The sequence below is a fragment of the Scyliorhinus canicula genome, chromosome 5 (genome assembly GCF_902713615.1).
Source record: "Scyliorhinus canicula chromosome 5, sScyCan1.1, whole genome shotgun sequence".
Lineage (NCBI taxonomy): Eukaryota > Metazoa > Chordata > Chondrichthyes > Carcharhiniformes > Scyliorhinidae > Scyliorhinus > Scyliorhinus canicula.
The window spans coordinates 206479651-206492667 of NC_052150.1; the positions used below are offsets into that span (position 1 = coordinate 206479651).

The 13017-nt window shown below is 47.4% G+C and overlaps 1 protein-coding gene across 3 annotated transcripts in view; it reads left to right on the plus strand.

The window, feature by feature from the left end:
- The first annotated feature begins 2569 nt into the window (after positions 1 to 2569).
- The window catches only part of LOC119966538 (protein canopy homolog 1-like), a 113276-nt gene continuing 102828 nt past the window's right edge, over positions 2570 to 13017 (plus strand). The window contains exon 1 of one of the 3 annotated variants that reach the window (XM_038798395.1): positions 2570 to 2679. In XM_038798395.1, the coding sequence (XP_038654323.1) occupies positions 2586 to 2679 (94 nt within the window). In that variant the 5' untranslated portion in view covers positions 2570 to 2585. Of the gene's footprint in view, positions 2680 to 11752; positions 12239 to 13017 lie in introns of those variants that run through there. The other 2 variants (XM_038798394.1, XM_038798397.1) reach the window with 2 other exon arrangements.

Consider the following 13017-nt stretch of genomic DNA (forward strand, 5'->3'; position numbering starts at 1 on the left):
ATTCTTTAAGAATTATGTCTGTAAATGTTCCCCACTGTTTATTTACCATTATATCTTTCAATTTATAGTTCCCAATCTACCTAAACCAACTTGCCCCTCACACATCTAGAATTGGCTTTGTTTGAATTTAGGACCTTAGTTTTGGACTTAACCACACCACTCTCAAACTAAAAATTATTTTTTTTTTTAAATTTAGAGTACCCAATTTTTTTTCAATTAAGGGGCAATTTAGTGTGGCCAATCCACCTAACCTGCACATCTTTGGGTTGTGTGGGTGAAACCCATGCAAACACAGGGAGAACTTAAAATGAAATTCTGTAATATTATGATCATTCTCTATTCCCCAGAGCATCTTTTACTATCGGATTCCTAATTAACCCTGTCTCATTACGCACCACAAGATCTAAAATAAAATGTTCCCCAGAATGGTCCTTGACAGATTATTACTCTTGGTTTTATTGCTGCTTTGGAAAAAAAGGCACCAAATACTGTACATATACATTGGAACCTCAACTGAATGCTGATGTGCATTTATGAATGCAACTGGCATGGTGTCGAAAAGTTGAAACCAACATGGGAAAGTCAAAACAAGGTGTCAATTTAATAATGTCATAAGTGCCGTTTGTGTGACTAGAATATTGTTAAGTTGAGGATTCTCCTCTGATCAACTTCAGTATTCAAAAGGTGTAAAGCCTTGTCTGTTTGAGGACTCACTGAATTTCAAAAGCATTTTAATATTTGAGTATGTCTGCCGGCAATCCACTTACAGAGAGGCTGGTTTAGCACAGTGAGCTAAAGAGCTGGCTTGTAATGCAGAACAATGCCAGCAGCGTGAGTTCAATTCCTGTACCGACCTCCCCGAACAGGCGCCGGAATGTGGCGACTCGGGGCTTTTCACAGTAACTTCACTGAAGCCTACTTGTAGCGATTATTATTACAGCTTTCTGGAATCTTGACCACATTGCAGATGAAAAGGTCAGGTGAATTTTGGCAGCCAACTTTAAGACTTCTTGCGTCCATTCAAAAAGAAAGATTAGCTTTTTTCCAAAATCTATAATATCACAACTTTAAATTTGTGACAGATTAATAGAAGTCTCCAATATTGCCAAAAGAGTATAGCACGACTGCTTGGGTAGTGCGCGGTCAATTCCAGCCCCACTTCACTCGGAGTCAAGTGAGGCATTGGGACTGGTTCTGGGGGAGGTAGGACCTGTACAAACTGCACGGGTTACACATGGGCAGGACCGGGACAGATGTGTGTGTGTGTGGGGCGTTTGGGGGGGGGGGGGGGGGGGGGGGGGGGTTTGGGGGGGGGGGGGGGGGGGGGGGTTTGGGGGGGGGGGGTTGGGGGGGCGGGTACTTGTTAGAGTGGTTGGGGAGGGTTTAAAGTCATATGGCAGGGGGGTGGGAACCTATATAAGGGTTCAGGGCAGGGAGAATCAAGAGCAAGAGAAAAAGACAGAAAGGAGAATAAGAGGAGTGATAGGCAGAGAAATGAAGGGGCTGTATCAGATATTGACACTGTAAAAAAATAATAGGGACGGTACAAGGAACATTGAAAGGACTAGCCTTAATGTTTTGAATCTGAATGCACGGAGCATTCAAAATAAAATGGATGAATTAGTTGTGCAGAGAGATGTAAAGGGATATTATATAGTTTGGATTATGGAGATATGGCTCCAAGGTGACCAAGGATTGAAACTAAACATTGAGGGCTGTTCTGTTTTTAGGAAGGGCAGACGGAAAGGAAAAGGTGGTGGAGTTGCATTGTTGATTAAAGAAGATATTGGTACAATATTGAGGAAATATATTAGAACAGATGATGCGGAATCTGTCTGGGTCGAGTTCCGAAACATCAAGAGGCAAAAAACATTCATAGGGGTGGTGTGCAGTCCACCAAATTGCAGTGGTAATGTTGGGAATAGCATTAGGCAGGAAATCAGAGATTCACGTGTTAAAGGAACACCTGTGATTATGGGTGACTCCAATTATTCACTGTACAATAGAGGGGGAATTTCTGGAGTGCATACAGGATACTTTTATGGACCAATATGTTGAGGAACCAACAAGGGAGCAGGTCATCGTGGACTAGGGGTTGTGCAATGAGAAAATATTAGTTGGCAATCTTGTTGTGAGAGAACCCTTGGGGATGAGTGACCATCATTTGGTAGAATTCTTTACCAAGGTGAATAGTGAGGTAGTTGAAAGGGAAGGGGAAGGGGAAGTGAGGTAGTTGATTCTGAGACCAGGGTCCTGAAACTCAATAAAAGTATCTGCGATGGTAGTAGGCATGAGCTGGCTGTGACAGACTGGGAAACATTACTGAAAGGAAGGACAGCAGATAGGCAATGGCAGGCATTCCAGGAATGAACAGGTGAATTCCAAAAGTTGTTTATTCCTATTTGGTGCAAAAGTAGAAAGGGAACTGTGACTAAACCATGGCTTACAAGGGAAATTAGAGATAATATTCGATTCAAAGAGGCATACAAATTACCAAGAAAAAGCAATAGACCTGAGGATTGGGAACAGTTTACAGTTCAGCAAAGGCAGACCAAGGGATTGATTCAGAAGGAGAAGGGGAGATAATGGTTGCATTGGTTATGATACTTCAGAATTCTCTTTTCTTTGCAGGGAGGAGCAGGAGCGGAGGTAACGTAGACCAGGAGGGCTGCCGGGTAGGTAAGTGATCCTATATATTTGGGCGGCGGCTAATATTGAGTATTATAGTAGTTGAATTAAGCTTTTATTTAGCAGAGAAGTACTAGAAATTATTTAACATAAATTTGTAAACGTTAATTAAATAAGTAGAGATGGCTGGACAGGTGATGTGTTGTAGCTGTATGATGTGGGAGCTGTCTGATCCCATTGTGAACGGCAGTGACCACATCTGCAGCAAGTGTTGGTTGCTGGAAGAACTCCAGATCAGAATTGATGATCTGGAGTCTGAGCTTCAAACTCTGCGGCACATCCGGGAGGGGGAGAGTTACCTGGACATTTTGCTTCAGGAGGCAGTCACACCCGGTAGATTAAGTAATTCAAATTCAGTAAGTGTTCAGGAAAAACAGGGTGTGATTGTAAGTGAGGCAGGTAGGGGGATTCGGAGTTCAGCCTCAACCCTTGACCTTGTCCAACAGGTAGGAGATTCTTGCTCCCTGTGCAGATGAGGAAAAGGGCTGTGGACAGGATGAGCCAGCTGACCATGGCACCATGGTGCAAAAGGCCATTCAAGAGGGGGGAGCAAAAAGACAAGTAGTTGTTATAGGGGATTCTATAACGAGAGGAACAGATAGTATCCTTTGCAAGCTGGATAGGGAGTCCCGCATGGTGTGTTCGGTCCCCATTTGGCTGGTCTGCCTCGGCTGCCCTGTTGGCTTCTCCACTTGTTGCTGCTCCTTCTGGTCCTCCATTTGCCCTTGGATCTGTCCCCTGTGCCCCTTGTGTTCTGCTTATGGGTTTTTGCCCGCTCCCCCCCCCCCTTTACCCCCCTTTCCCCTCTCCCCTTCCCTTTTCTATCTGTGGCTCGACTGTGTACCCCCGCTCCTCCCTCACCCCCACTCTATTGGTTGTTGGCTACAAACAGATCCTCAAACAAGTTGGTGACTGGCTTCCATGTCTTGCAGAAGCTCTCTTCCAGCCCCTGGATGGTGAATTTGATTTTCTCCAGGTGGAGAAATTCCGATAAGTTGAATCGCCATTCTGCAGCTTTTGGTGGTGCTGTTGATCACCAGCCGAGGAGCATTCGTCGGTGGGTGATTAGGGAGGCAAAGGCAAGGGTCCCCTCCCCATGAAGAGTTCTGGCTGGTCTGATACCCCGAAGACTGCCACTTTCAGGCTTAGCTCCACCTTCATCCCCACAACCTTGGACATTGCCTCAAAGAAGGCTGTCCAGAACTCAACAAGTCTGGGGCATGCTCAGAACAGTGAGTGTGGTTGGCCGGGCTAACCTGCACTGTTCACATTCATCCAACCCCTCTGAGAAGAACCTGCTCATTCAGGTTCTGGTTAAGTGGGCTCTGTGCACCACTTTCAGCTGCATCAGGCTTAGCCTTGTGTATGTGGAGGTGGAGTTTGCCCTGTTCAGTGCTTCACTCCATAGACCCACCCTATTTATAATCCCTAGTTCTTCCTCCATTTTTCCCTTGTCTCGTTCAGCGGGGAACATGCCTCCTCTAACAGCCACCCCTGCAGGTCCCCATAGTTCCCCGTCCCTACGTCGCCCATGTCCAACAGCTCCTGTATTATTGAGTGTCTTGGTGTCCATGGGTATTGTCTTTTGGAGGAAGTTTTTGATTTTTAAATGTCGTAGTTCGCTCCCGTTGGGAGTTGAAACCTCTCAGTCAGCTCCTCTAACGTCGCTGGTCTGTCATCCATTTAGAAGTCCCTATCTGTCAGTGTCCCGCCTGTCCTTTTAAAGGTGGCATCCATCGTGGCTGACGCGAACCTGTGATTGTTGCAGATGGGGGCCATTGTGGATTTCGGTCAGGCCGAAGTTGTTGCCCTAGCTGGTTCCAGGTCTGGAGTGTGGCTATTACAACTGGGCTTGTAGAGTGCTTGGCTGGCGGGGATGGGAATGTTGCTGTGGCAAGAGCCTGGAGGGGCATTCCTCTGCAGGAGTTCGCCTGCATCCTTAACCATTCTGTTTCCAAATCCCTTAACCATCCTCTCACTCTTTCTGCTGTGGCCTCCCTGTGGTAGTATTGGAGGTTTGGGAAGGCCAGGCCTCCCATGCTTCTCTTTCTCTGCCAGACGTTTTGGGGATCCTTGAATTCCGCCCCCCCAACCCCTCCCCCCCTCACCCACAAGTGCCATGATAATTTTGTCTACTGTGTTGAAAAGGCCTTGGGATGTAGACCGGTAGGGATCTGAACAGGAAGAGGAACCTGGGCAATATGTTCATCTTGATCATCTGCACCCTCCCTGCCAGGGAGAGTGGGAGTGTGTCCCACCTCTGCAGGTCCTTCTTTACTTCATCCACCAGACTTTTCAGGTTCCATTTGTAGATCCATGTCCAGCCATGGGCAATTGGATCCCCAGGGAACGGAGTTTGTTTTGGGCTAGTTTAAATGTCAGTCCCTCCAACTCTGCTCCTCCCCCTTGGGGTTCACTGGGAAAATTTCACTTTTGCTCATGTTGAGATTGTAGCCTGAGATGGCTCCAAACTCTTTCAGAACCGTCATGATCCCCTCCATGCTGCTCTGGGGGTCCGAGACATAGAGGAGCAGGTCATCCGCATAGAGTGAAACTCTGTGCTCTCTGTCCCCTCTTTGGATCTCCTTCCAATTTTTCACTGTTGAGGGTGATTGACAGTGATTCAATTGCTAGGGCAAATAGATGTGAAGATAGCCTTGTACCCCTGTGCAGCTGGTGGTGTTTGTCCACATGCTCGTTGTGGGAGCGTTGTTCAAAAGTTTCACCCAGGCGGTGAACCCTGCTCTGAGCCCAAACCGCTCCAGTACCTCTATAAGTTACTTCTACTCGACTCTGTCGAAGGCCTTTTCTACGTCCAGGGAGATGATCATCTCTGGCGTTCTCCCACGGATGGGGCCATTATCACATTCAGCAGGTGCCTGATGTTCGATGTTAGTTGCCTACCCTTTACAAAGCCCATCTGGTCCTCTGCGAGCACCTCTGGCATGCAGTTCTCCAGTCACCTCACCTGGATTTTGACCAGTATTTGTACGTCTACATTGAGCAGCGAAATGGGCCTGCAGGACCCGCATTCGGTCGGTCTTTCTTGGGCAACAGCGAGATTGCGGCTTGTGCCAGCTTTGGAGGCAGAGTGCACCTTGCTAGCGAGTCTGTGAACATCTCCCGCAGGTGCGGGGCCAGGGCTAGGCGTGAATCTTTTATAGACGTTCGCCAGGAATCCATCTAGTCCCGGGGCCTCCACGCCTGCATGGAGTTGATGCGCTCCAATACTTTTCCCAATTCTAGTGGTGCTTCCAGCTCCCGTTTTCTATCCTCCCCTTTGACCAGCATGTCCAGTTCATCGAGGAACTGTTTCATCCTCGAGTCCCTTCCCTTTCAGGGGGCTCGGACGTGTACAGCTCTCCCGGTAGAAGGCCTTGAATGCTTCATTGACCGTTTCCTGCTCAGTTATTAGTCTACCATTGTTTTTTTAAATAAATTTAGAGTACACAATTCCTCTTTTTCCAATTAAGGGGCAATTTAGCGTCACCAATCCACCTACCCTGCACATCTTTGGGTTGTGGGGGTGAGACCCACGCAGACACGGTGAGAATATGTGAACTCCGCACGGACAGTCACCTGGGGCCGGGATCAAACCCGGGTCCTTGGCATCGTGAGGCAGCACTGCTAACCACTGCGCCAGCATGCCACCTTTAGTCTGCTATGTTGTCCCTAATCTGCGCTATTTCCCTTGTGGCTGCCTGCTTTCTCAGTTGGTGAGCCAGCAAGTGGCTGGCTTTGTCTCCGAGTTCGTAGAAGGTCCCTGTGTCTGGCGGAGTTAGTGCACTGCCTTCCTAGTGGAGAGCAGGTCAAAGTCCACTTGTAGCTTTTTCCTCTCTGCCAAAAGCTCTTCGGTTGGGGCTACAGAGTATCGCCGGTCCACCTCCTGTGTGGAGTTGACCAGTTGTTATCTCGTCCTCTCATGCCTGTCTCTGCATGCTTTAAAAGTGATAATCTCACCCCTGATCACAACCTTTGTTGCTGTCTTCCCAGCCCATTCTCTTGGACGAAATTGTCCCTGTCTTGGAACGTGACCCATAGTTTGACCGGATAACAACCCAAATTTCACCTTTGCTCTGTTGAACTCTGTCCGGTGCTTGGCCAGGTCTGCCCCAATGGCTTGATATATTCTGATCTGGTGTCCTTCCCAGTTGCAGGTCTTTGTTTGCCTGGCCCAATGCAGGAGCTGGTTTAGCACACTGGGCTAAATAGCTGGCTTTTAAAGCAGACCAAGGCAGCACGGTTCAATTCCCGTACCAGCCTCCCTGAACAGGCGCCAGAATGTGGCAACTAGGGGCTTTTCACAGTAACTTCATTTGAAGCCTACTTGTGACAATAAGCGATTTCATTTCATTTTTCATTCAGGATCCTTTCCCAGTCCTGGTACTGGGCACCTTTACGATTATAGCCCTCGGATGTTATCCGGCCTTGGGTTTCGACCGTAGCAACTTGTGGGCTGTATCTATCTCTGGCAGGTTGTGGAAGCTGTCCCCTGGTTTCCCAGCATCTGGACCACATAGTCCATGGGATTCCTGCCTTCGGTTCCTTCTGGCAGGCCTACTATCCTTAGGTTTTGGCAGAGCGACCGGTTCTCCTGGTCCGCTATATTCTCCTTTAGGCTTCCCTGCATCGAAACCAACCTTGATATCTCCCTCTCTAGGACAACGGTCCGGTCGCTCTGGTCCGTTGACGCTCTTTCAACTTCTTTGATGGTGTTTCCCCGGGCCTCCAGTTGCCTCTCTACCTTGTCCAGGTCCATGGTATGCTGCATGGTGGCCAGATCCTCCAAGGCTGCCACCTTGATCACAGCCTTTATATCTTCCTGGAGCTCCCTTCACTTCCTGGTACAGAACCTTCTGGTGAGGGTGGGCGCTTTGTTGATCCCTCTCATTCTGGTGTGACCAGTGTTTCTTCACCTCGAGAGTTCGCTGTCTCGTTCGCTCTCTTCTTTTGACTTCTGCCTCGTTATGGCCACTTGAACTGCTGTTGTTCGGCATTGCACCTTGTGGTTCTGTTGGAAAGGGTGAGAGGATGCTTTTTCCCCCTGTTCTTGCAGTCTATTTTGGTTAAAAAGGTCTAATTTTGGGTTCTTAGGAGGAGAGCCACCTTTTGTGCGTCCACTCAGCACATCCCTGTCACTGGAAGTCAACATTTCTTTGTTTTGACTGCTTTTAAGCTTATACGCAAACTCTCAGATCCATCCACCACAATTACGTCAACGATCACTTCGCAGGCTGCAGTAAGATATGCCAAACGTTGGAATCGCTTCAGATATCTTTCTGGCTTCTCACTCTCAAATTGCTTCTCAGGTCTGTCTGTGGCTTCAATGAACAGTTTCCTCTGTTTGTTTAACTTCAGGTTCCTGAAACTTCTCTTTATTTCTCTCGTTACCTTAACTAGCTGTCTTTAAATTTCTGGCATTTGCTTGCTTTCCCCTTGCCCCATTGTGAAAGGTGTTCCCTCTCTCACCGCTAAGCTCCTTCTACCCTGGCTTCCAGTTAAAGCTAAACTCATAAAGGTCTTTTCTCCTATCTCTTATTTACTTTACACGTTGCAAACTCTCTCAACGCATCAGAAACACAATTTGAACTGTAACCAAAAACTTACACGGGTGCAAACACCTTTGTTTAACATGAATCTAACCGGAATTGTATCCTTTCCTGCACAAAAAACTAAATTAAATCCACTTAAATTTTTAATTTATTTATAATGTTTAACAATACAGATTTAGATCACTTAAGCCTGCTGCTGTTTCCTGACGCAGTTTAACAGACACAAAGACAACCAAACAACACTTATTAATAATAATGATAATAATAATAATAATTGCTTATTGTCACAAGTAGGCTTCAGTGAAGTTACTGTGAAAAGCCCCTAGTCAGGGAATAATAAATGAAGTTGCAAATTATATTCATACAATTATTCACAAAAGACCAATGCATCAAATGCAGCAGCAGCACTGGGTAATAATCCATGGCAGACTAAATTCATGATCTTCAATACAGGCTGTTGATATGCATTTTCAGTGGCTGCCTTCAAAGCAGGAAGAAGATCCTCATCTACCATGTCAGTTAAAGATGCTGTTTTTGGCAGGGGAAATTCAACTGAGAATTAAGAGGAGAATGGTGAATTCCAGAAGGGGGTCTAAGTTCAATTTTGGAAAGCAGGAATTTCCGTGTGATGGGAGGGGTTGGGGTGGGGGGTGGGGGGGATGAAAGAGGGTGTCTCCAACTTGTCTGCCATAAGTTTGGCGGAAACCTATGGAAAATGATGTCATCACTGAATCCTGAGTTTTAACATTTTTACTGGGTTTCTGTAGCTCCTCCCCTAAATTAATGACAGAACAATGGGATAATGTCCAGTGACATTAACTCCCATTATTACATAGAGATTCAGGTTAGGATGTAAAATTCTAACAGGCATTGTCTTCAAAGGTTCAACTTTATTTCTGTTTGATTGTAATATTCTTCTGTGCTGCAGATGTTGCAACTGCAGATTCCTTTGATCTGGAAGAAGCTAGTTCAAGACAAAGAAAGTTAAAGAGAGAACAACAGTCCTTTGTTTTTTGCTTCAAACATTTATCCAGTTATCTTTGAGTGTTACCATTGAGGCAACTATTGTACAAATAATATTTGCAGTGCATTCCAGATCACAACTCATTGCAGAAAAATATGTTTTTCCTCAAGTCACCTCTGTTCTTTTGTCAATAACCTTGAATTTATGTCTTATGGTTACAAACCATTCTGGTACAATGTTGCAACATAAACCATTCAAAGGGCTACCTCTGCTGGGGTTCAGGTCCTGCAACCTCACTGAACAAAATATAAATTATCAAGGCCATGAAAGCATCATGGACACAAATTAGGAAATAAACACAGAAACTGCTGGGTAGCTTCAGCAAGTCATAGAACCATAGAATCTCCAGTGCAGAAGGAGGCCATTTGGCCCATCGAGTCTGCACCGGCCCTTAGAAGGAGCACCCCACTTAAGCCCACCCATCCCCGTAACCCAGTAACCCCACATAACCTTTTTGGACACTAAGGACAATTTATCATGGCCAGTCCACCAAACCTCATCTTTGGACTGTGGGAGGAAACCAGAGCACCCGCAGGAAACCCACGCAGACACGGGGAGAACATGCAGACTCCGTACAGACAGTGACCCAAGCTAGGAATCGAACCTGGGACCCTGGAGCTGTGAAGCAACTGTGCTAACCACTGTGCTACCGTGCTGCCCAAGTCAAGCACAATAAGGCCTAGTATAAATGTATAATCTAATAGAATCCCTACACTGCAGAAAGAGACCATTTGGTGCATCGAGTTTGCACCAACTCTCCAAAGGAGCACTCGACCTAGGTCCATTCCCCCGTAACCTTGCGCATTAACCATGAGCACTTAACCTGTACATCTTTGGACACTAAGGGCAATTTAGCCTGCCCAATCCACCTAATCTGCACAACTTTGTAAAGTAGGTGGAAACCAGATTCGCTGGATGAAACTAATGCTGAATGTGCAAACTCCACACATTCACCCTGTGCCAGAAGCAAATCCGGGTGCCTGGTGCTGTGAGTCAACAGTGCTAACCATTGTGCTACCGTGTGCTCACCATCCATCCCCCAAATCAACTGCAACAAACATCAAATTGCGGTGTTTCTTTTAAAAGCAGATTTCATTTCCAATACACAAAAACAGAAGTACTATAACTGCTTTTCGTTATGGTGTGGCAGTTTCATCATTTTTAGAAATCACAATCACCTTTTTGTTGGTCATGTAGGTCCCTGCAGTAAGCTATCTACCCACACAACGTACTCAGAAGTTAGAACTCTGCATTATTTTTTTGATTTTATTTTGCCATGTGCCAGTCTGAATCTTGGTTTTCATGTGTTTTCTTTCAGACAAAGCTTTTCTTTATTCTGTCATTTACTCTCATCCTGGCCAAACATTTTTTCTGTTGGCAACCATTACCACTCCCTTGGCCTTTTGTTCCAGTACACTTTTGTCATTTAATCTCTCCCCGCTAACCCAGATCTACCCTTTTGATTTTCTTGCCCTCCTCTTCAACAGCCCACAACCCCATCACATTGCTACCATCCTTCACTCCAGGTCTGACTCCAAACGTTAACTCTCGCCACAGATGCTGCCAGACCTGTTGAATATTTCCAGAACTTTCTTTTAAATTTGTTTTATTTTAGAAATATTTTTATTGGAGGGCAGCACAATGGTTAGCACTGGAGCCTCACAGCACCAAGGTCCCAGGTTCGATCCCAGCTCTGGGTCACTGTCCATGTGGAGTTTGCACATTCTCCCCGTGTTTGCGTGGGTTTCGCCCCCACAACCCAAAGATGTGCAGGGTAGGTGGATTGGCCACGCGAAATTGCCCCTTAATTGGAAAAAATGAATTGGGTACTCTAAATTTATATTTTTAAAAAAATATTTTTATTGAAGGCATTTTTCATACATGCAAAAGCCAAGCTACAGCAACAGGTCTTTTAAATTTGTTACTGACAAAGTTGGGTGTTCGCTTCTAAGACAACGAAGTTGAATTTTGACAAAGGGTTATTCTGGTTAGTAACTTAATCATCTCCCAGTGAGCTACCCTTCGGCCTACAGCGCTGCCCGAACAGATATGTTGGCCTCCCCCGGTCGGGCACCTCACTGGTGACCTTTCACGGGTACAGCAACGTGCCCCCAGCTCAGTGGCTGGGCGGAGACGCACGCATCACGTGCTCATTTCCATTTGTCTGACGTGGCAACGATCACAGGCGGCTCGTGGAGGACAGAGGGGGCGGGGCTCGCAGGGAACATGCTCTCAGGCGTCGGGGCAGGGCGAGGGAAGGGCTCCCAGGCGATGGGGGCGGAGCCCCGCGGAATAAGCGGCCAGACTGGCGGGATAGGGGGCGGGTCTCTCAGGAATAGGGCTCTGCGAAGTAAGGGGCGGGGCTAGTTGGAGAGGGGACAAAGCAGAGTAAGGGGCGGGGCTATTTGGATCGGGGACCGAAGCACTGAGATGGAAGGGGCGGGGCTCGGGGGTAAAGGGGCGGGGCTCCAGTGGACAAAGGGGCGGGGCAAACACTCCACTGGTTTAAGAGGCGGCGCCTCATCGCTGCTGCGAGCCGATGTTGTACTTATTTTTTTCTCGGCTTGCTCTCCTTTCCTTGCGGGGGATGTAAAGTCCCATCGATTGGACATTTTAAACATTAACCAGAGAGAGGAGTGATGGACATCGGACGCGTTCCCGTCAGAAAAGTTTGACCTTAATTTGAGAGCGGCCTGGAATTGTGTTTTTTTTTACACGAAACTTTTTAATCCCACAGCAACTTTCACTCCCTCCTTCCTTCCTCTCACCTTTTTGAGAAACGGTTTATTTGGGCTGCCGGTGGGTTCCTGCTCTGCCCCCCCCCCCCCCCCCCCCCGTGACGGTTGGAGGAAAGCACGTGGATTGAGAATGGGCTGGCGGCGTTGTCGGGGGCTCGTGCTGCTGCTGCTGGCGGCGGTGACGCTGCTGCTTCCCCAGGTGCGCGGGGCGAAGGACCCGGAAGTGTACTGTGGAGGTGAGTGGTGGGTGGGGTGATGTTGATTCACCTACACTGACTATGGGGTGATGTTGATGCACCTACACTGACTACAGCAGCTTGATTTTATCAAACACTATTTAACAACGTCCCACTATTTAACAACGTCGCAATTGAGAAACCCGTCCCCTTTCTCTTCACCCCCCCCCCCCCCCGCCGAAGAAGACATTAGGCCAGGTGACTCCACAGGATGCACTAGCGTTTTATGCAATTTGCCTCCCTGTCAAAAACAAAATCCCTCAGCAGCTCCAGATCTTTAAAAACAGTATTTCCAACTTTTTCGCTTTTGTCTCCTTTCCTCTTAAATTCTCAGCTTGTTTAACAAATAACCCAGGTTTTGACACCGAGCCACAGAAGGGCGATGCCAGGGCAGGATGAGTAAATTCCCAATCAAAGTAGGGTGTGGAGGGTGTTTTCCAGGTGGAAAGCAAGGCTGAGGGGTTCTGGGAGGGCACAGTGGTTCACACTGCTTCCTCACAGTGCCAGGGACCTAGGTGACTGATTCTGACCTCGGGTGACTGTCTGGTGTGTTTGCACTTTCTCCCTGTGTCTGTGTGGGCTTTCCTCCGGGTGCTCCAGTTTCTTCCTGCAGTCCAAAGATGTGCAGGTTAGGTGGATTGGCCTGGCTAAATTGCCCCTTTAGTGTCCAAAAAGGTGGGGTTACAGGGGAGTGGGCCTGGGTAAGGTGCTCTTTCATAGAGGGTTGGTGCAGACTCGGTGGGCTGAATGGCCTCCTTCTGCACTGTAGTTATTCTACT